This window comes from Erinaceus europaeus, chromosome 16 (genome assembly GCF_950295315.1).
Source record: "Erinaceus europaeus chromosome 16, mEriEur2.1, whole genome shotgun sequence".
Lineage (NCBI taxonomy): Eukaryota > Metazoa > Chordata > Mammalia > Eulipotyphla > Erinaceidae > Erinaceus > Erinaceus europaeus.
Window position 1 is genome coordinate 80,018,070 of NC_080177.1, and position 20,596 is coordinate 80,038,665.

Genomic DNA, 20,596 nt, shown 5'->3' on the forward strand with positions numbered 1-20,596 from the left:
TCTGTCTCCCCCTCCTCTCTCAATTCCTTCTGTCTCTGTCCGATAATGAATAAATACAAAATATTTTTAAGTCTTTTTTTTTTTTTTTTTTTTTTTTTTAAAAAAAGGCACAAAGCGCAGGGACCGGCGTGAGGATCCCGGGTTCAAGCCCCCGGCTCCCCACCGGCAGGGGAGTCGCTTCCCAGGCGGCGAAGCAGGTCAGCAGGTGTCTGTCTGTCTGTCTTTTTTTTTTTTTTTTTTTTAATTTTTTAAAAAAAATATTTACTGATTTTCCCTTTTGTTGCCCTTGTTGTTTTATTGTTGTAGTTATTATTGATGTCGTCATTGTTGGCTAGGACAGAGAGAAATGGAGAGAGGAGGGGAAGACAGAGAGGAGGAGAGAAAGACAGACACCTGCAGACCTGCTTCACCGCCTGGGAAGCGACTCCCCTGCAGGTGGGGAGCCGGGGTTCGAACCGGGATCCTTGAGACAGTCCTTGCGCTTTGCGTCATGTGCACTTAACCCGCTGCGCCACCGCCCGACTCCCAGGTGTCTGTCTTTCTCTCCCCCTCTCTGTCTACCCCTCCTCTCTCCATTTCTCTCTGTCCTATCCAACAACGAAGACGTCAATAACTACAACAATAATAGTAACTATAACAACAGTGATGATAAATAACAAGGGCAACAAAAGGGAAAAAATAAAACCGTGGGGGAGAAGCAGGCGGTGGCCCACCGGGTGAAGCCCACACATTACAATGTACAAGTGGTTGGGGAGATAGCCTAATGGTTATGCAAAGAGACTGTCTGGCCTGAGGCTCCAAAATCCCAGGTTCAATCCCCCCCACACCACCATAAGTCAGAGCTGAGAAAATAACCAACAGAAGTCGCACAAGGATCTGGGTTCAAGCCCCTTGGCCCCACCTGCAGGGGAAAAGCAGCTGCAGGTGTCTGCCTGTCTGTCTGTCTCCTCCTCCTCCCCTTTCAAATCCTTTCTGTCTCTACTCGATAATGAATAAATAAAAAATATTTTTTAAGTCTTTAAAAAATACTTTCAAGTCTTTTTTTTTTTTTTAAAAAAAAAAGCACAAAGCGCAAGGACCGGCCTAAGGATCCTGGTTCGAGTCCCCGGCTTCTCACCTGCAGGGAGTCACTTCACAAGCGGTGAAGTAGGTCTGCAGGTGTCTGTCTTTCTCTCCCCCTCTCTGTCTTAAGCCCACACATTACAATGCACAAGTGGGCAGGGAGATAGCCTAATGGTTCTTCTTCTAGCGTTTGCCCAGCCTAATGGTTATGCAAAGAGACTCTGACCTGAGGCTCCAAAGTCCCAGGTGCAATCCTCCGCGCCACCATAAACCAGAGCTGAGAAGAAGATAACGAACAAATACAAGGATCTGGGTTCAAGCCCCTGGGCCCCACCTGCAGGGGGAAAGCCTCACAAGTGATACAGCAGGGCTGCAGGTGTCTCTGTCTCTGTCTCTCTCCTCTCTGCCTCCCCCTCCCCTTCCAATTTCTTTGTAGCCAGTAATAGATAAATAATAAAAAAAAATCTTTAAAGAAAATAAATACTTCTTTAACTTCTTAAGGCTTTTTAATATCTTGCTTATGTAATTTGATAAAAGAATTTAGGAGAATAATTTAGTTAAATTTATTACTGAACTTGGATTAAAAAAAATAAAGATTCGGGGCCAGGTGGTGGTGCAGCTGGTTGAGCGCATATTTACAAAACACAAGAACTCAGTTTCGAGCCCCTGTCCCCACCTCCGGGGGAAAGCTTTGTGAGCGTTGAAGCAGGGTTGCAGGTGTCTTTCTGTCTCTCCCCCTTTCTGTCTCCCCCTTCCGTCTCGATTTCTGACTGTCTGTATCCAATAAATAAATTAAAAAAAAAAAAAGAAAAGATTCTGTCCATCATTCCCAGAATTAGTTAATTGGTGTGTTGTATTTCTAGGAAGTATCTATGTCACGTGTCTCCACTGTGTCATCATGAAGATACACAGAGAATCAGTTATTACCGCTAGAAACATCTGGTGATTTTGCCTCCAGATACACTCTTGTAACTTCTTTTAAAAAATTACTTATTTAAATATTTCTCTTTATTTATTATTGGATAGAGACATTGCAGGTGGGGAGTGGGGCCTCGAAACCAGGTCCTTGCTTCTAGTACTGTGTGCTCCTCACTGGATGCAACACTGCCCGGCCCCCTTTACCTTTCTTTGTATCTTTCTGTACTTCCTTGAGTAGTGAGTGTCTCATAGTTTTCAGTATAAAGGTTTTCCACTTCCTTTGTTGAGCTTATCTCTAGACTTTTGTTTTTGCTGTTATGGTGAAGGGAACTGACTTCTGGATTTCTGGTTCTGGTCTGGTTTTTGTACAGAGGAATATCATGATTTCTATATGTCAACTTTGTAGCCTGCCACCTTACTATATTGCTGGGTAATTTCTAGGAGTTTCCTGCTGGATTCTTTAGGATTTTTCTCTGCATGCTATCATATTACCTATGAATAGCGACAGTCTGACTTCTCTGTCTTCCAAATCATATCTCTTTAACCTGCTTGTCTTACCTGATTGCCATGGCTAGGACGTCCAAGACTGTTGAATAGCAGTGGAGACTGTGGGCACCCCTGCCTGTGCCTGCCCATAGAGGGAGACAACTCAGCCCTAATTACATGTTCTGTGTTCATCACCACACAGTCCACCCACGTCCTGGGCCCAGCCCTCAAAACCAGCCCAAACCAAGCCACAAAGATAGATGCTCTCATTGCTTCTATTCAGCCTGGCATTGGGACAGCTGGTCAGTAGAAGAGATAAAAGGTATATCAACTGGAAGAGAAGAAATAAAGTGAACGACTCACAAGAGTCCCTCTAGACTTGTTAGTGGCCATAACGTCTTCAGCAAAGGTATAGGAGCCAAAGGCCGTCCTCCAAGCCTTCTGAGTTTCTGTACTCTACAGATGGACAGTCTGACCACTTCTGGTTGGTCATTGGGAATAGCACTTTGGCAATTATTTTTCTTTTTTTAAAATATTTATCTAATCACTTAATACATTGTTTCGATTAAAGCAAAAGCTGATTTCTAAAGTCAGAATATCCCAGATACAGGCCTTTTAAATTGAACTTGTAGCCCCTCGATGACATGCACACAGTGAACAGGATGTACGTGATACTAAGTACACATTACTATTTATTTTTTTTATAATATAAGATTTCACTGATAATTACTTCTTAACATTTTTCTCTGCCAGGACTTTTTGCACTTGTGTAACTCCAGTGCTCCTGCTAAACTGCTTTTACCTTTTTTTTTCCCCCCCTTTGCTTCAATATCAGACAGACAGAAGGAGAAACAGCACAGCACCACTGCGCTGCCCGTGAAGTGGCCCCTGTATGTGGCTCATGAGGCTCCAGGGGCTCAGACCTGGGTCCTGTTGCAGGTGAGCCGACTCCTGGCCCTGGTCATTATTATTTATTAATAGATTTGCTTGTTTTTTACCTGTGTAAAATGATCATGTGAATTTTTTTTTTCCCAAGAAATGTTTTCTATGGATAGAAGTTTTTTGCTTATAATATCCTAATATTTAGGAGTACCAGTTTGAAAAAAAGTTACTGTTATTGTATTTTTTAAATATTTTATTTACTTTATTAATGAGAAAGATAGGAGAAGAAAGAGAAAGAGCCAGACATCACTCTGGTACGTGTGTTGCCGAGGATTGAACTCATTACCTTATGCTTGAGAGTCTAGTTCCTTAGCCACTGTGCCACCTCCCGGACCACGTTATTATTTCTTGTTATGGCTAGGGCTTCACCACTCTGAGCGACTTTTTCTGACAGATGATAAAGAGGGAGAGAGGGAAAGTTACTGCAGCAACGAATCTCCCTCCAGTGTGTTGGGGTCCAGATGAGAATCTGGGTTACGCACATAACAAAACAGGTGAGTTCCTTAGCAGACTTCTTTGAAAAATGTGACCTTGTAGGTGGCGGAGATAGCATATGGTTATGCAAACAGTCTTTCATGCCTGAGGCTGTCAGGTCCCAGGTTCAGTCCCTCACTGCACCATAAGCCAGATCTGAGCAGTGCTCTGGTTAAAAAAAAAAAAAAAAAAGAAGTGAAGGTTAGAAGGGTGGTTGGGGGTTGGTGGTGGTTGCTAACCAGCAGAGAATCGGTTTTTTTTTTAATATTTATTTATTATTTATTCCCTTTTGTTTCCCTTGTAGTCTTATTGTTATAGTTATTATTGTTGTCGTTGTTGGATAGGACAGAGAGAAATGGAGAGAGGAGGGGAAGACAGGGGGAGAGAAAGACACCTGCAGACCTGCTTCACCACCTGTGAAGTGACTCCCCTGCAGGTGGGGCGGAGTCGGGTGCTCGAACCAGGACCCTTACATCGGTCCTGCGCTTTGCGCTACCTGCGCTTAACCCGCTGTGCTCTAGCCCGACTCCCGAGAATCGGTTTTGTACAGCAAATAGTACTTGGTAATCGTTGTACCAAACTGTACGATTGTACTAAAATAAACAAGGCAAGGACTGCAGAGAGCTCGTTGGGGAGGTTATGTGTCCTGTGCACATGGCCCAGGCTCTGGCCTTGGCAGCACGCTGGAGTTGCTGTGGCACTGGGTGGAGTTCCAGTCCTATGAATGGCTCCATTCTTCTTTCTTCCCGTCTATTGGTCTGTCTGTCTGAGTGAAAAAGCAGTGTGGGAACAATGAAATCAAACATGCACAGTGCCATGCCGTGCAGAATGAAAGAAAGAAGGGAAAAGAAAGAAAGGAAGAAAGGCAAAGATTGCGTTTTGTTATTTTGTCCCGTCATTTACATCATTCACCTGTCTAGCCCCAGGTTTCCTGCTAACACCCATAGTACTGCCGTCACCACTCAAAATAGAAAATTAAATTCCCTAGACCACTTCTTACAAAATGCCACTAAACATAAAACTCTCCTAAAAGTTGGGAGAAGAGGCCAATAGAGTAGAAGAAGGTTCGATCAGGAATCTCCCCTCCACTAAGTCAGGAGCAGTATTTTAAACTTGCAGCTTTAAAATAGACCTTCCCTGAGCACAGCTAACCTTATTATACTCATAGCAGGAAATCAAGAGTTGGATTCTTGGGAGTCGGGCGGTAGCGCAGCGGGTTAAGCGCACATGGCGTGAAGCCCAAGGACAGGCGTAAGGATCCCAGTTCGAGCCCCGGCTCCCCACCTGCAGGGGAGTCGCTTCACAGGCGGTGAAGCAGGTCTGCAGGTGTCTGTCTTTCTCTCCCCTCTTCTCTTTATTTCTCTCTGTCGTATTCAACAACAATAACAACAGCAACAATAAAAACAAGGGCAACAAAAGGGAAAATAAATACATATAAAATAAATAAATAAATAAATACCATTAAAAATTTTTTTAAAAAAATTGGGTTCTTGTAATGCCACCAACAAACAAGGTTAAAACCGGATGTGAGCAAGAGTGTGTTGTATAAACACCGGCATCTTCCCGTCGCTGAGTTGAGTTTAGGTCTTTCCCTTTCCTTGCAGCTGGCCGTGTTGATGGCTGTGTTTGTGTCTTTGTGCTGCCTGATTCCAATGTGCAAATGGGGGCCCTGCTGGTAACACTGTCACTGGCCTTGTGCACAGGACACCAGCCACACGCCACTCTGACGGGGGGCCAGTCTCCCCTCCCCACTTGAGCAAGGCCTTCCTCTTCCCTAGGTGCCTTTGTTCCTCGCTCGCTCCCGTTTGCTTCACCACTCCTTCATGGTTTTCTCAGGGCTGGGCTTCAACATCGTCGGCGGGACAGACCAGCAGTATGTCTGCAACGACAGCGGCATCTACGTCAGTCGCATCAAAGAGAACGGGGCTGCGGCCTTGGATGGGCGGCTCCAGGAGGGTGACAAGATCCTCTCGGTGAGCGAGCGAGCGCCGGCTTCGGCCTCCTTCTCTGTCCCTTGCTCCCTGGGCCCTCGTTCCTGTCCCTGGGCCCTTCCCTGGGAAGCTTCCTGCCCGCCTCCTCAAAGGGGAAATAACCTGCTTGTAGACTGGGAGGGGGTCTTCTTCAGTTTCCCTCCCCAACCCCGTCACCGTGAAAGATATTCCCTGACTTGACCAATCCGACAAATTAAGTCCAAAATGTGGAGTTGCCCAGGTCAGAAAAACCTGAAACAAGGGAAAGTAAAGCACTGATGAGAAAAAAGGGTGTTAACATTCAAAGGTCGCTGTGTCACTTAAGTCCTTCCTTTCGGCTGATGAACTCTAGTGTGTGTCTTCCTTTGCTCTAAGACACAGTGAAGGGAGATAGGAATTAAGTGCCTGTGTTTAGACTCGGTCCTTTTCCACTGTTGTCTGGCTCGAGAAACCACAGTGCAATCTGACTTGAAAAGTCTGGCAGGAGACTACATGGTAATCATACAGTGTATCATTTTCTGGAAGTTCTTCAAGGGAAGGAAGGGACCCCCCCCCCTTTTTTTCTTTTCAAGTCTCTAATATCCTAGCACCAAAAAAAAAAAAAAAAAAGCCATAATATTGCTCAGCATCACACGCACGCACAGCACAGCATGAAATACGTTTGCCTGGAACTCGAGGATGTTATGTTGAGATGCACCCCACCTTCTGTTCACGACACCCCTAGTATCCCAGTATTTGAAGGTTATTTTATTAGCCACCAGGGTTATTGCTAGGGCTTGGTGGCTTACAAGAACTCCACTGTTCCAGGTAGCCTTTGGTTTTCTTTTCTGATAGAGAAATGGCGGGGGGGGGGGGCGGTCGGTTGTGCAGTGTGTTAAGCGCACATGGCGTGAAGCGCAAGGACCGGCATAAGGATCCCCGATGGTGCCCCCAGCTCCCCACCTGCAGGGGGTCACTTCACAAGGGGATAAAGCAGGTCTGCAGGGGTCTGTCTTTCCTTCTCTCTGCCTTCCCCTCCTCTCTCCATTTCTCTCTGTCCTGGCCAACAGCAGCAATGGCAACAGTAACAATAATATCAACAAGGGCAACAATAAGAGCAATAAAATAGGAGGAAAATGGCCTCCAGGAGCAGTGGATTCAAGCCCCAGCAATAACCCTGGAGGCAAAAAAAAGAGGTGGGGAGAACTAGAGAAGGGACAGAGAAGAGAGAGCTGCCGCACTGCCGCACTGCTTGTGAAGTTTCCCTCTTTCTCTGTCCCCCTCTTGAATCCAGGTCATCACACATAGTAGCAAGTGTGTTCTGCCAGTTTCGCCAGCACCAGTCCCTTCTGCAGAGAGTAAGCACACTGACAGATCAGGAAGTCCAGGCAAACCCAGAGCAGTTGATTGATCCAGGATGCAAACATATTGTTGTGGATGGCAGTATCCTGTTTTGGTTCTTCTATTTTTGTCTCTGTCCGTTCATTAATGTTCTAGACCTTATTTAATCAACTATGAGGTAGGGCTAGGGAGAAAACACAAAGGTTATTATGCAAAAAGATTGTAATGCCTAAGGCACCGGAGGTATCAGGTTCAACCCCCAGAGCTGAGCTGTACTCTGGTTAAAAAAAAAAAAAAATCTCTCAGGTAGATATTGAGAAGGCTAACAGATTTCTCTCCCCCCCCCCCCCATCTCTCTAACATCTTACTTATTTTATCAATGAGAGGGATAGGAGGATAGAGAGAAAGAACCAGGCATCACTCTGGTACATGTGCTACCAGGAATCAAACTCAGGAACTCATGCTTGAGAGTCCAAAGCTTTATCCTCCTCCCAGACCACTAGCAGGTTATTCTTTATGTTTCCCAAAAGAAAAATTATTCTAGAAACATGAAACCAACTTGAGTGGTACATTAGAGGAAATCTGAGAATAGGTGGTTAAAATAACGGTATATCGCATGTAGTTAGAAATTAGTTGTTTATTATTACTATTTATTCATTCATTTATTCATTGTACTATATATTCTTTCACCAGAACACTGCTCAGCTCTGGCTTATTATGGGGCAGGGGATAATAATCTTCTGCATAAGCACTCTGCTTATTTCCTCTGCTGAAGTTTAATATTTTGGCATTTTATACATTCTCTCCATAACACCAAGGCTTCATGGATGGGGAGGGTCTTGGTAAGTGTCGTGGGTAAGAAGAGAGCCATATATATTATTGAAGTTTCCATCACAGGTAGGATGTTGTTGGGAAATGAAAATGCCTAGTTTTTGAACACTGTATTCCAAGAAATATGCTGAAAACTATAAACTTATTTAGTGTTACAATAACCCTCTGAGGTGGGAACGTTTGCCTTATCTCTCTTTCAGCTGAGGGTGCTGGGACTTGTTGAAGTCAAGCAGCTTGCTTTAGGAAGCTAGTCAGTGGCAGAGGACTTAAACTTTGGTCTGAACTGGGAGCCTCTGTTCTTTCCTTTACTTCATTTTGTATCCTCTGTTATATAGAGAGGGAGACAGAGACAAGAGACGAGGAGAGAGAGAGACAAGGGAGAGAGACACTGTGGTACAGCTCCATCATCTGTGGGCTTTCCCTCCGTGCCGTTCTTGTCACTCCTGTGTGGTGCAGGGCTCATGCATGGGAAGGGCGCTCCATGGGAGGAGGTGGCCGCTGGCCCCGGCCCTCCTGCTGCTCACCTGCAGATGGTGCTGTAGTCGGTAAAGAGGAGCTAGGACTAGCCACCATCAACAGAAAGCAACTGCTTTTCAAATGAATTATAGATTTTCTGTAGAGTTTTTTTTTTTTTTAATATTTATTTTATTTATTTATTCCCTTTTGTTGCCCTTGTTGTTTTATTGTTGTAGTTATTATTGTTGTTGTCATTGTTGGATAGGACAGAGAGAAATGGAGAGAGGAGGGGAAGACAGAGGGGGAGAGAAAGACAGACACCTGCAGACCTGCTTCACCGCCTGTGAAGCGACTCCCCTGCAGGTGGGGAGCCGGGGTTCGAACCGGGATCCTTATGCCGGTCCCTGCGCTTTGCGCCACCTGCGCTTAACCCACTGCGCTTTCTGTAGAGTTTTATGTGAAAACTGAGATTAGTCTCTCCATAAAAGGGTAGGATTAGAGGGAAGAAAAGGGCATGAACCTTCATGTGAGAGAGCTCGTGAGACTCACGGTTATGTGAGACACCTTCCTTCTGCCCCTCCCCACCTCCCCCCTTGCTTCCAGATGCATCTGTTAAGGGGGGAGCGAAGACCAGGGCATCCCTCTGGCATACGCAAGACTGGGGGTTGAGCTCAGGACCTAGAACGCCAGAAACCTTTCATAATGGCCTGGATACTCAGAAAAGAAACAATTGGAAAGCCACCTCTCAAGTCTTTAAAAGGAGGTATGATAGAAGATGTCAGTGAAGAAGAAAATCAAATACGTTTAAAACTCAGCTCATCTGACTTTTAAATGTATATCAGTGTTGGTCTGCTTCTAAATTCTGCTTCTGAGACCCCTTCTGTTGCACTGCTTGAGGCTGGGGTCTATTTACATCGTCACTGTTCTCACTGGTTTAGTCCCCACTGGTTCTCGGGCTAGTTGCCTTCTCCCCACCCCCATCCTACCTACTTCCTCTTCCGGACACTTCCGCCTCAGGAGATATGAAAGACAGGGCTTTCTAATGAAGAAAGATTAGATTAGAAGAGACTAGATTGTTGAACTGCATCCCCGCTCATCAATAAAAATTGAACTGCATCCCAGCTCAGCCATGAGTCCCTGGTCGTCTGCCTCCTGTCCGTGAAGCTAGGCCGGCATAGCAGAGAGGAATTTAGTTCTTCAAATTCTAAGAAATATAATGAAGATTGATGTAAGAAAGCATTGCATGCATAGATGGCACGTTACAGAGAATGGTCTAAGTTTATGTTCTGGCCAGCTATGGAAAAGGACAGGAAAGAAGAGAGGGTATGGGCTGCCAGACTTATTCCAGTGCAGTTTCCTCTCCATCTTAAACATCTAGATTCATTGTGTTGTAGATGTCTCCCCCCACCCCCACCCCCCTCTCTCTCTCTCTCTTTCAAGGTTTTTCCCCCTTCAGTCCCCCTGGGGTTATCACGGGACTCAGTGCTTGTTTGGTGAATCTACCAATTTCATCGGTCATTTGGTTTTGGATAGACATAGAAATTGAGAGTGAATGGAGTGAAAGAAAGACACCTCCAGCACTGCTTCTCTGCTAGTGAAGCTTCCTCTCCCCCCCAAAAAAGTGGGGGTTTGGGGCTTGAACCCAGCTCTCTGCACGTTGTAATGAGTACACTCTGCTAGACACTTCGTTGCCTGGCTTGGTTTGCTGTGAATTTGCAGATAGTATCTATGTAATCAAGGGGAATTGTTCATGATAGAATAAGACTAGTATAATGGATTAATCAGTTTGTACCACATCAAAATAAAATGTGAGTTACAGAGATACATATTTAGAATTAAACTGGTAGTGCTAGGGATTAAGAACATAAAAGACATAGTTATAATGTGAAAAGCATAGGTAGGATGTAAGGAAACAGAGTCACGTGCACACACACACTCACTGTCACTCATCATAGTTTACAAAATTATAAGATTCTAGGAGTATATTTTATTTTATTTTGCCTCCAGGGTTATCGCTGGGGCTCGGTGCCTACACTATAAATCCACTGCGCCTGGAGGCTGTGTTTCCCATTTTATTGTCCTTGTTGTTGCCCTTGCTGTTGTTGCTATTGTTATTGGATAGGACAGAGAGAAACTGAGAGAGGAGTGGAAGACGGGGGTGGGGGGGTGTGGGGAGAGAAAGACAGACACCTGCAGACCTGCTTCACCGCCTGTGAATCGACCTCCCTGCAGGTGGGGAGCTGGGGGCTGGAACTGGGATCCCTGTGCCGATTGCTACGCTTTGTGCCAGGTGTGCTTAACCCGCTGCACTACTGCCCAGCCCCCTCTAGGCCGTTCTCCTGAATCAACCCCAGAGGACCATCTAGGAGTATATTTTATATTCACTCGTGTGTAGTTCACCACACGCACCAACAAATGCACCCCCCCACACACACACACACACACACCTCCCATCTGATGATCAACATAGTGAGAGACAACTTGGGGAGAAAAAAAAAAAAGGCAAAAACTTAGGTCCTTTTCAAGTGGCTCGTGGAAGCTGAGCCATAAGAAAATGTGACTGGAGTCAGTTCAGCCCTGAGTACCCGCCCATTTCTTCTTGCCGTTGAAACTGGCTCTGTGGGGATTTGTTGTTTAGATGTTGTGTCACATGAAAGACCCCTGACCTGTGAGAGTTTGCATTCTGCCTCTGCTTGTCCCTGCCGTTCCTGACAGGTGAACGGGCAAGACCTCAAGAACCTGCTGCACCAGGATGCCGTCGAGCTCTTCCGCAATGCAGGCTATGCCGTGTCCCTGCGGGTGCAGCACAGGGTAGGTGTCCTGTACAGCTCGCAGCCCGGCTCCAGGCTCCGTGCCGTTCTCCTGAATCAGCCCCGAGGGCCGTCTGCAGTAGCCTGTTTGACTTGTGCCTCTTACTCTCCCACCCTTGTGAGGAGCATGTCTAGCGGCAGGGACCTCCTGAGGCCCTTGCTTGTCATGAAAGAAAGTTCCTAACAGTATGCTAATTGTCCAGCTGCTAGCATCAAGGTAATGTACCTTCCAGGTAAAGCTTGACAGCCAATCTAGTATTGTTATTTCTCAACTTTATTTATTTATTTATTTTATTTGATAGAGCAGAGAGAAATTAAATTGAGGAGGGGGGAGGGAGAGAGACAGGGAAACACCTGCAGCCCTGCTTCACCACTTGTGAAGCTTTTCCCCTGCAGGTAGGAACGGGAGCTTAAACCTGCGTCCTTGTGCATGGTAACACATGCACTTGAACGTCAAACTAATATTAATAGGAGAAGTAAAGAGCCAGGATAGGCTTTATTTTATCTTCTCTACTCATTTTTCCTTTTTTTTTTTTTTTAAGAAAACCTATTGCGGGGCTGGGCAGTAACGCAGCAGGTAAAGCCGCACATGGCGCAAAGCACAAGGACTGGCGTAGATTTCCGGTTCGAGCCCCCGGCTCCCCACCTGCAGGGTGTCTGTCTTTCTCTCCCCGTTTCTGTCTTCCCCTCCTCTCTGTATTTCTTTCTGTCCTATCCAACAACGACAGCAACAACAACAATAGCAGCAACAAAGAACAACAAGGGCAACAAAAGGGCAAAAATGGCCTCCAGGAGCGGTGGATTCATGGTGCAGGCACCGAGCCCAGTGAGAGCCCTGGAGGCAAAAAAAAAAAAAATCTATAGCCACTGGGGTTATCACTGGGACTTGGGTCCTGCATCACAAATCCACAGCTCACAGGAGTGATTTTTTTTTCTTCTTCTTACTCTTCCCTTTTTGTTTTGTTTGGTTTGTTTGTATTCTGATAGAGGCAGAGAGCAATTGAGAGCAATGGGGGAGACAGACAGGGAGAGAGCACTGCTTCACCACTTGTGAAGCTCCCCCCTCCCCTGAAGGTGGGGGCTGGGGAGTCGAACCCCGGTCCTTGTACATGGTGATCCGTGCTCTGCTGGGTGTGGCAGAGCCCAGCTTTGCTTTTTGGTAGGTAAGTAGCATATGTCTACTTTGAACTTTCTTATTCATCAAACACTCCTATTTACATGAAAATAAAATGTTTTGAACAGCAAAAGAAAATATAAGTAGAATGAAAAAGCAACCTATTGAATAGAAGATCATTGTACATTGTATTTCTGCTAAGGGGTAATGCCCAGTTTATGGGCTGAGGAAGTGGTTCATCTGGAACCCAGTGGCTGAAAGAAGAGTTAACTTAGAAAGTCAAACAAATGTTGATTAATGAACCTAAAAGCTGGAATAGTGCAGATGAAGATTTGGGGGGGTCTCCATTTTGTAGATAGTAGGCCTGAATATGGGCCCCAGATCAGATCAAATCGATGGGGTTTACAGTCAACAATATTTACATACCTTTCCCATATTTGGGAGCTACTCTCTTCCCTGATGCAGCTTTCTGGTCCTTTTTCCAGCCATGATATCATCTCCCTAGACAATAACTTGGATCCACCTGCATATCAGATGTCAGGCTCAGGAATTTTTTAAAAAATCTAGTATAGTCACAGGCCCTTTGAAATATAACTAAAATAGGTTTCATTTTTATCTGTGTCTGACATTACATGACAGACAGCTAAAGGCTTTATATCATGCAATGACTGAGTGGATGTCTCTGGGGAATTGGGAAGTGTCTCTAAATAATGGTGTCGCATCTGTGTTCACATGACTCAGATGTGCTCAGGTTGCACTCTGGTGATTGGTAATCTTTCTTTTACTTATTTATTTTAAATTTTTTATTATCTATATTTACTGGACAGAGACATTCAGAAATCAAGAGGGAAGGGAGAGAGATTGAGAGACACCTGTAGCCCTGCTTCACCACTCGTGAAGCCTTCCCCATGCAGGTGGGGACTGGGTTTTCGAACCTGGGTCCCTGTGCACTATATCCTGTGCACTTAACCAGGTGCACCACTGCCCAGCCCCGTATTTTATTTTTTTGCCTCCAGGGTTATTGCTGGGGCTCGGTGCCTGCACTACAAATCCACTGCTCCTGGAGGCCATTTTTTCCCTTTTGTTGCCCTTGTTTAACGTTGTTGTGGTTATTGATGTCGTTGTTGTTGGATAGGACAGAGAGAAATGGAGAGAGGAGGGGAAGACAGAAAGGGGGAGAGAAAGATAGGCACCTGCAGACCTGCTTCACCACCTGTGAAGTGACCCCCCTCCCCTGCAGGTGGGGAGCCGGGGACTTGAACTGGATCCTTATGCCGGTCCTTGCACTTTGCGCCACATGGGTTAAGTGCTCCACCGCCTGGCCCCGATAATCTAAGTATATATTTCTAGCAGATCTTGCAGATGACTTGCGTGCATCAGGCCCTAGGTTTAATCCCTTACACTGAATGTGACACATCAGAGTGGTGTTCTGGCCACTTTCTCACACGTGTGAAATAAATCCATCTATGTGTATGACAGCCAGGGAGCCGGTTCAGCGGGTAGTGTTGCACTCTCAAGCAGGAGGTACAGAGTTTGATCCCCGGCATCCCCTGTGTCAGCGTGAGACTTTGCTACTCTGCCCCAACCACCACCCTACCCCACCACGAATAATTACTATAGTTTGTTTCTTTTTTAAGTCTTGAAATTCTGCCCCTGCCAATAATTGTTCCTTATATTTTAGAGAGACTTTATTTCATATCTTTATTTTCCCAATGGAACTTGTTTGAAGCAGCGTAAAAACCAAAGAGAAATGATCTGACTTGCCCTTAGGGTTCCAGTTAGGTCAGGTCAGGCTGAGTGCCTTCACATTAAAATTGTGTCTAAAGGATCCTAGACAGATGTCAGCAAATACGGCCCAACAGAGAGTTTTCCAGGCAGAGTCTGGAGCTTAGAGCTTTGAAGAGTGCAGACTAGAGACCCAGGTAGTGTCAGTCAGCCGAGACGTTTTTGTTGTAATAAACATACAAGTGGCTAGAGTTAACATTTTGTTTTTCCTTCTAGTTACAGGTGCAGAATGGGCCAATAGGACATCGAGGGGAAGGAGAGCCAGCTGGTCTCCCCCTAGCTGTGGTGCTGGTGCCAGCGTTTGCCTTCACAATGGCAGTGGCCTGGGCCTTCATGAAATACCGGCAGCAGCTCTAAAAACCTTGCTTCTTCCCGTGCTCCTGATGAAGAAACATCTCTCTCTTTCTCTCACCCTCCTACCCTGCCAGTCTTCCTACATATCTCCTTTCTCTCTCTGCAAATCCCCACACATGATTTAAAGAGACTGCTACCCAACCAGAACCTTGCTGTTCAAAATTTCCACAGCTTAATGTTCATGAGAGAACAGAGGGCAGTGTCTGAAGAAACAATCAGGAGTCCTGTACTGTCCCTAGGATACCAATGAAAGTCAGCTACAATCCAAAGAAGGAAAGATCAGCCTTTTTCTTACTGTCTTTCTTAACCTGCATTCCTCCAAGGCCAGCTGTGTGGTAGAGAAGTGGCAGGAGAGGAAGAAACGAGGTTTCCTGGTAATGATCTTCCTAGGGGAGTTTTTATGACCTTCCCTTAATTTCAAGCTACATATTTCGGTGCCTATATCAAACAAAGGAGAGTGAGGAAAGTATTTCATTTTTTTTTTTTTTTAAAGCAAGTTGTGTGTGTGTGTATGTACACGGTATACAGTGATGCTTGTGGAGGTGGTTAGCTACTCTGGTTTTTAGCTTTCTGATATAAATATTCAAATATTTCTGATATTTGAATTTGGTGGGAGTGAGAGACTGAGGATTAAGTGAGAATGCCCAATCTGAGTCATTAAAAAGAAAGGGAAAGTGAAGCTTAATAATTAAAAACCTGAGAATACTATTTCTTCTCATAGCAGCAATAGGAAGTAAAACAGGAGATGAAGTCCCACACTCTAGCTTTGCACACATCAATCTGTTGCAAAAGTTGTGGGATACAAAGGTAAATCTTTCCAAGCCCTGGACTACCCTAGTGGCACGTTTAAGTACCTCACAGTCTTTTAGGAGGGTGAGTTGAGATGATGGTGATCAGAACTGTGATGGTGGTGTCAAGCCAACCCAGCAGCAAACTCAAAAAGGGAAAACGACTTCCAAGGTGGCACCTACACTTGGACTATGGACCTGAGACCTTTTGGTTTCTGGTTGCAGGCGAAATCTGAGAGACGGGTGTTTCAGAGCTGCACGGGCATGAAATCAGGTCTACTCCTGCGCCTCCTGGTTTAGATGAAGGCCTTTGAGTACTGACTAATGCTAATATCAGCCGGGGTGAGGAAGAAACTAGTTTTCCTTGCTTGAGGCAACAGGTGGCAGTTTCATGGGGAATCCTTGAGAAAGATGATAAAGATGCGTGGATTTAGGGACTAGTCAGGATATTAATGAGATACCCTAGGAGACTTGTGGAAAACTGGTTTTAAACCACTAAAGAGAGCAGAGCCAACACTAACTTTCTGACTCTTTAACAGTATTTCTGTCCTCTCGATGAGCTGGCCAGGTTGTAGATGGATAAAATTGAGGGTATGAAGACTTTTCTCTCAGGCAGCCGGTGGCATCCAATCTTTACTACAGATCTAGTGATTATTTTACAGATGTTGATTGGATACCAGCCTTGTTAAGACACATTTTCAAAGAAGTAGAATAAATAGTCTTGGTGTAGTGGTACAAGAACTTTGGTGCACAGGCCCACTGTGTTTCTACAGTCTCACGGTGCTGTGAATCAATGTTAAATCAGTCTCAGGCTTTTATTAAATAAGCAGGAAGCTAATCACAACATTAAAAAAATTAATAAGTGTGACCTCCATCTTAAAGGTTTTTTTTTTTTTTTGAGTTGGAAGGGGGTGGCTCTCAGTTGGGAGTAACACTTAACACACATAAAAAAACAATTGCCAGGTAATGTAAGTTACTGTCAAGTTCATGTCGTAGAAAGCAAAACAGTCACGGAGAATCAGGACACTTTGGAGAAAGTTCTGGGGAAGGAGGGTACAAGTTACGGATCCTTGAGAAACTCGCCTGCATGAGTAAAGAGAGTTCACATGTGGATGAGAAATTTAAAAGCAAACCATCAGGTTAAGTGACCGTTGAGAGCAACAGTAAGAGCAGTGGTCCTTTTCAGAACATGACACCTAAATTGGCTGTGCTGACAACCAGCACAAATTTTTGAGGCCCTAGAAAAACCGAAGCTGTCCCACACCGACGTGGAGCCAGAACGGGGAGGCAAGACTTGTGGGAAATAAATAAATAAAAAAAAATTCAGCCTTTGTGAATCAGCTGTTGGCACGGAGACAAGCTCACTTTAAACAAAGTTGATGTGACATGTGCCTTAGATGTAGACCAGGTAGCCCCTCTGCGACAGTAGCACTCACAGGTTCCACAGGAAAACGGGCGACAGTCAGGTTCAGCAGTCAAGCAGCCCCGTAGCGGAGGGAGCGCCCTGAGTGCCCTGTCTGGAGACACATCCAGCACCTACGATGGGCCGCTTCCCTGCCAGGAGTCACTTGGGTCTGGACACTCACTGCAGTGGCCAGCAGGAAAGAAAACTGTTTTAATGTTGCATTTAGTTACTATATTTCATTATAGAAATGAAAAGGATATGCAGTCCATCATCGGCATGTTTTTCTCTGATTGATAATAGAGATTCTGATGTGCTTTAGTTATTATTTAGGCTTTCTCTGGCATTCTCTTGTATTTAGAGATCAGAGTTGTAGGCATCTGTGCTGTTCAGTCAGTCTTGTTGCTAACCAGAGCACTGTACTCCGCTTTGGCTTATGGTGAGACCAGGGATTGAACGTGGAACCTCTTGTACCTCAGGCATAACGGTCTGTTGTGGTGTTGAGGTTGCTATTACCCTGGCCCCAGTCAAAGTCTTATTTCTGGTTCTCTGTAAAACAAGATGATAAGGGCGGTACTGGGATTCAGTATGGGTCATTAAAAATTCATGCTGTTTGCATAGATTCTAATGTTCATATCACTTTATAGATTTTTCCTTAAATTCCTGTCACTGAAACTAAGTTCTAAAAAAGCTTTTCAAGACCATCTACTTAGCACTTCTCTGTATGCGTCATTCTGTGTTAGACTTACACTTGTAATAAGGCATTGCTGGCTTAATCCTCTGTTCCTGCCAACTTTTAACCTGTGTTACTGATTTCACTTAATCACATCATCTAGTTACGTGTCATGGAAAAAGGAAATGAACACTCATTTCTGTGCCAAATCCTGTCCTATACCCTGATTGGCGCACTATTTCTTAGTGTCTCACACCTCTGACATCTTTTTAAGTATTGTCACCAGAGGAAAGATGATTCATTTTCCTAAGGTTGTATAAGCAGCCATAGAATCAGGGTTGACACTGAAGACTATAGGTGTCATTGGCGATGAGAATTCCTCATTGGCCCTAATAATAGTAATATGTTTCTGGGCAAAAACATCAGTGTTACTTGAGAACTTATTAGAAAACAACAGATTCTTGGGCTATACCCCAGAACTATGGAATTAAAAATTGAGTAATATATACCCGATAGTCTTTGTTTGAATAATCCCTTCAAGTTGTTACTTCACACTGGCATTTCAGAGTCACTGCTGTGTGCTAAGTGTCGCCTTCTTTTTCTCAGGTTAGAATCTCTGCTTATAAAATATCTTGTGCCTAGTCCATACCAGTTACAAAGAATTTCCGGGGTGGGCTCATGACAGTAGTAAAATAAAGTTTACCATGTGATTCCAGTTTGCAGTATCAATAAAAAGCCCTTTGACATTTGAAGCTAGACACTATTCACATGACTAAAGTTGTATGCTGGCCTTGGCTGCAGTCAGAGGTGAGAATTTCATGTGGGCCTAGTTTCTGGAGCCCTGCTCTCCTCAGGCTGCCTGAGGTATTGGTGTGGACTAAGACGGAGAACATCCCTTAGCTTCTGATTAGCTAAAAATTGACCCACCTTCAGCAAAACTGTGTTGGTGAGTATCTGAATTTGTGCATCTATCAGAACTAAACCCAGAGCATTGGCATGAAGAGGGAACCAGAACGATTCTAAGGTAAATCTGCTTCAGAGATGAGAACAACCGAGTAACTCATCAGACTTAGTCTGCTGCAGAGATGCCCTTTCTGTCTCCCTTCAAGCCCCCCCTCCCCCCCATGGTGATTTGACACATGTATGATTTCATTGCTCCCAGGCCAACTATGTGCTAAGTGCTGAACGTAAAGATAAAGTCGTTGAAAGTTAAAGTAACTCATCTGAGTTTGGGGGAATATCTTGGTTACGCTGATGCTATATTCTTTCCCAACAGTTCAAAGTGGAAGGTTGAGTTGGCAAGCCTTCTCTAAGAGTTTAGGATTGGTGGCTCTCCTAGAATAAGCCCCTTTTGCTGATTCTCTAAATTGTAAATCCTTTTGAGATTGGGACTCAGCCAAAGAGTATTTGTGATCAAAAGAGTTCTGTTCTTGGAACTAGATTACTAACTGCCAAAGACTCTTGCCTGATGCTAACATGTATGTAAAAACCACAGCAGACTTGATCTGCTACCCTGGTGCATTTGCTCATCTGTAATAACCTGTTTGTAAGAATTGCTGCAGAGGGAGTCAAGTTGTAGCAAATGCTGGACCCAATTTCTACATCTCTTCTTACTGTTCTTTTTTGCTTGGGGAAAGGGAGAAGGGGAGAACATCTTAAGTATGTTTTCATAAGAGTCACTCGTTAACTTATGGAGTCATTTGCAAAAGAGCTCTGTATACATTGTAATCATTCCATTTATTGATCACTCATCAGAAAGTGGGGTGATCCCTTTTCCTAATTTGCAAGTGGAGTCACAATTAAATCTCATCTGAATCCTGTACCAACAATGCTGATTTGAATATGGGTTTCTTATTGTTGGATGTGTGCATTTTACCTGTAGGCTATGTTATAAGACTTTTCCAGTTGACTGAGGTGATGGTGCCCCAGGCGGCGTGACAGGCTTACATACCTGAGGCTCCACAGGTTCAGAGCTGAGCAGTATCTCCGCTTCTCTGTCCGTCTCTCTCTCTCTCTCTCTCTCTCTCTCTCTTTCACACACACACACACACATATTAACCACAGCACTGCTCAGCTCTGGTTTATGGTGGTGTGGGGAATTGAACCTGGGGCTTTGGAGCTTCAATCCTGAGTCTGTTTCGATAACCATTATGTTATCTCCTCCACCCCAAAAGAATCTTTTTTTTTCCCAAAGACTTTTCCTTATAAACCTTGTTTTGTGTTTTCCCTTCTTTTATATTTACTTTGCATTGCATGCCTAAATAGAACAGCAGTCAGATCCTCTAATCAAATAGATGCACTCTAGCAACTGGAAGACACAAAGTCCTAGCGATTATCACTGTGGGTTAAACTTACTAGAGTCCGTCAAAGCATGATAGTCTTTCTGGAGCTTTGTTTTGTGGTAGCAGATGCAACAAAAGTGATGCCAAGCACTGCAGAAATCAGCTGAGCAGTGCTCTGTCCCCCCATAAAAATTTTAATGTTTAAAGAATTTTTCTTAATTTTTTTCTTATTATCGTATTGGATAGAGAGCCAGAAACTGAAAGGAAGGGAAGATAGGGAAGGAGACAGAGACACCTGCAACACTGCTTCACCACTCAGCAAAATTTTCCCCCTGCAGGTGGTGACGGGGGTGGGGTGGGTTGGGGGCTTGAACCCTGGTCCTTGCACACTGTTAACAAGTGCACTCAACCAGGTGCATCACCACCCAACCCCATAAATAAATATTTTTGAAAAGAATTTTAAAAAGAATGATGCCGGGGAGTCGGGCGGTAGCACAGCAGGTTAAGCGCACGTGGCGCAAAGCACAAGGACCGGCATAAAGATCCTGGTTCGAGCCCCCGGCTCCCCACCTGCAGGGGATTCGCTTCACAGGCAGTGAAGCAGGTCTGCAGGGGTCTGTCTTTCTCTCCCCGTCTTCCCCTCCTCTCTCCATTTCTCTCTGTTCTAACAACAACATCAATAACAACTACAATAACAATGAAAAACAAAAAGGGGAAAATATATGAAAGAATGATGCCAAGCTCATCACTTGCATTCAAGGAAAACGGAATTGTTGCATGTGTCCACATATATATGTCCTTAAATGGTTTTTATGTTTCTTTTCTCTGCTGGGCCTCCGGCACTTCAGACCAGCTCTTTCAGATTGAGAGAGGAAGGGGCACTACAGCGCTGAAGCTCTTTCCCCAGTGCTAGGGGAGCGGAGCCTCAA

At 44.8% G+C, this 20,596-nt stretch overlaps 1 protein-coding gene across 1 annotated transcript; it reads left to right on the forward strand.

The window, feature by feature from the left end:
- Nucleotides 1-5,705: 5,705 nt before the first annotated feature.
- Nucleotides 5,706-19,214, forward strand: SYNJ2BP (synaptojanin 2 binding protein). The gene is made up of 3 exons (XM_007535251.3): nucleotides 5,706-5,855; nucleotides 11,175-11,270; nucleotides 14,385-19,214. Exons 1-3 carry the CDS (start codon nucleotides 5,706-5,708, stop codon nucleotides 14,523-14,525), a joined length of 387 nt encoding a protein of 128 aa, XP_007535313.1. The 3' UTR covers nucleotides 14,526-19,214.
- The last annotated feature ends 1,382 nt before the right edge of the window (nucleotides 19,215-20,596 follow it).

Excerpts from the sequence above, each read along its gene's own strand:
- SYNJ2BP (XM_007535251.3), top strand. The coding sequence starts at position 5,706 with ATGGTTTTCTCAGGGCTGGGCTTCAACATCGTCGGCGGGACAGACCAG. Across the intron at positions 5,856-11,174 it reads AGGGTGACAAGATCCTCTCG|GTGAACGGGCAAGACCTCAA; the intron begins GTGAGCGAGCGA and ends CGTTCCTGACAG. Across the intron at positions 11,271-14,384 it reads CCCTGCGGGTGCAGCACAGG|TTACAGGTGCAGAATGGGCC; the intron begins GTAGGTGTCCTG and ends TTTTCCTTCTAG.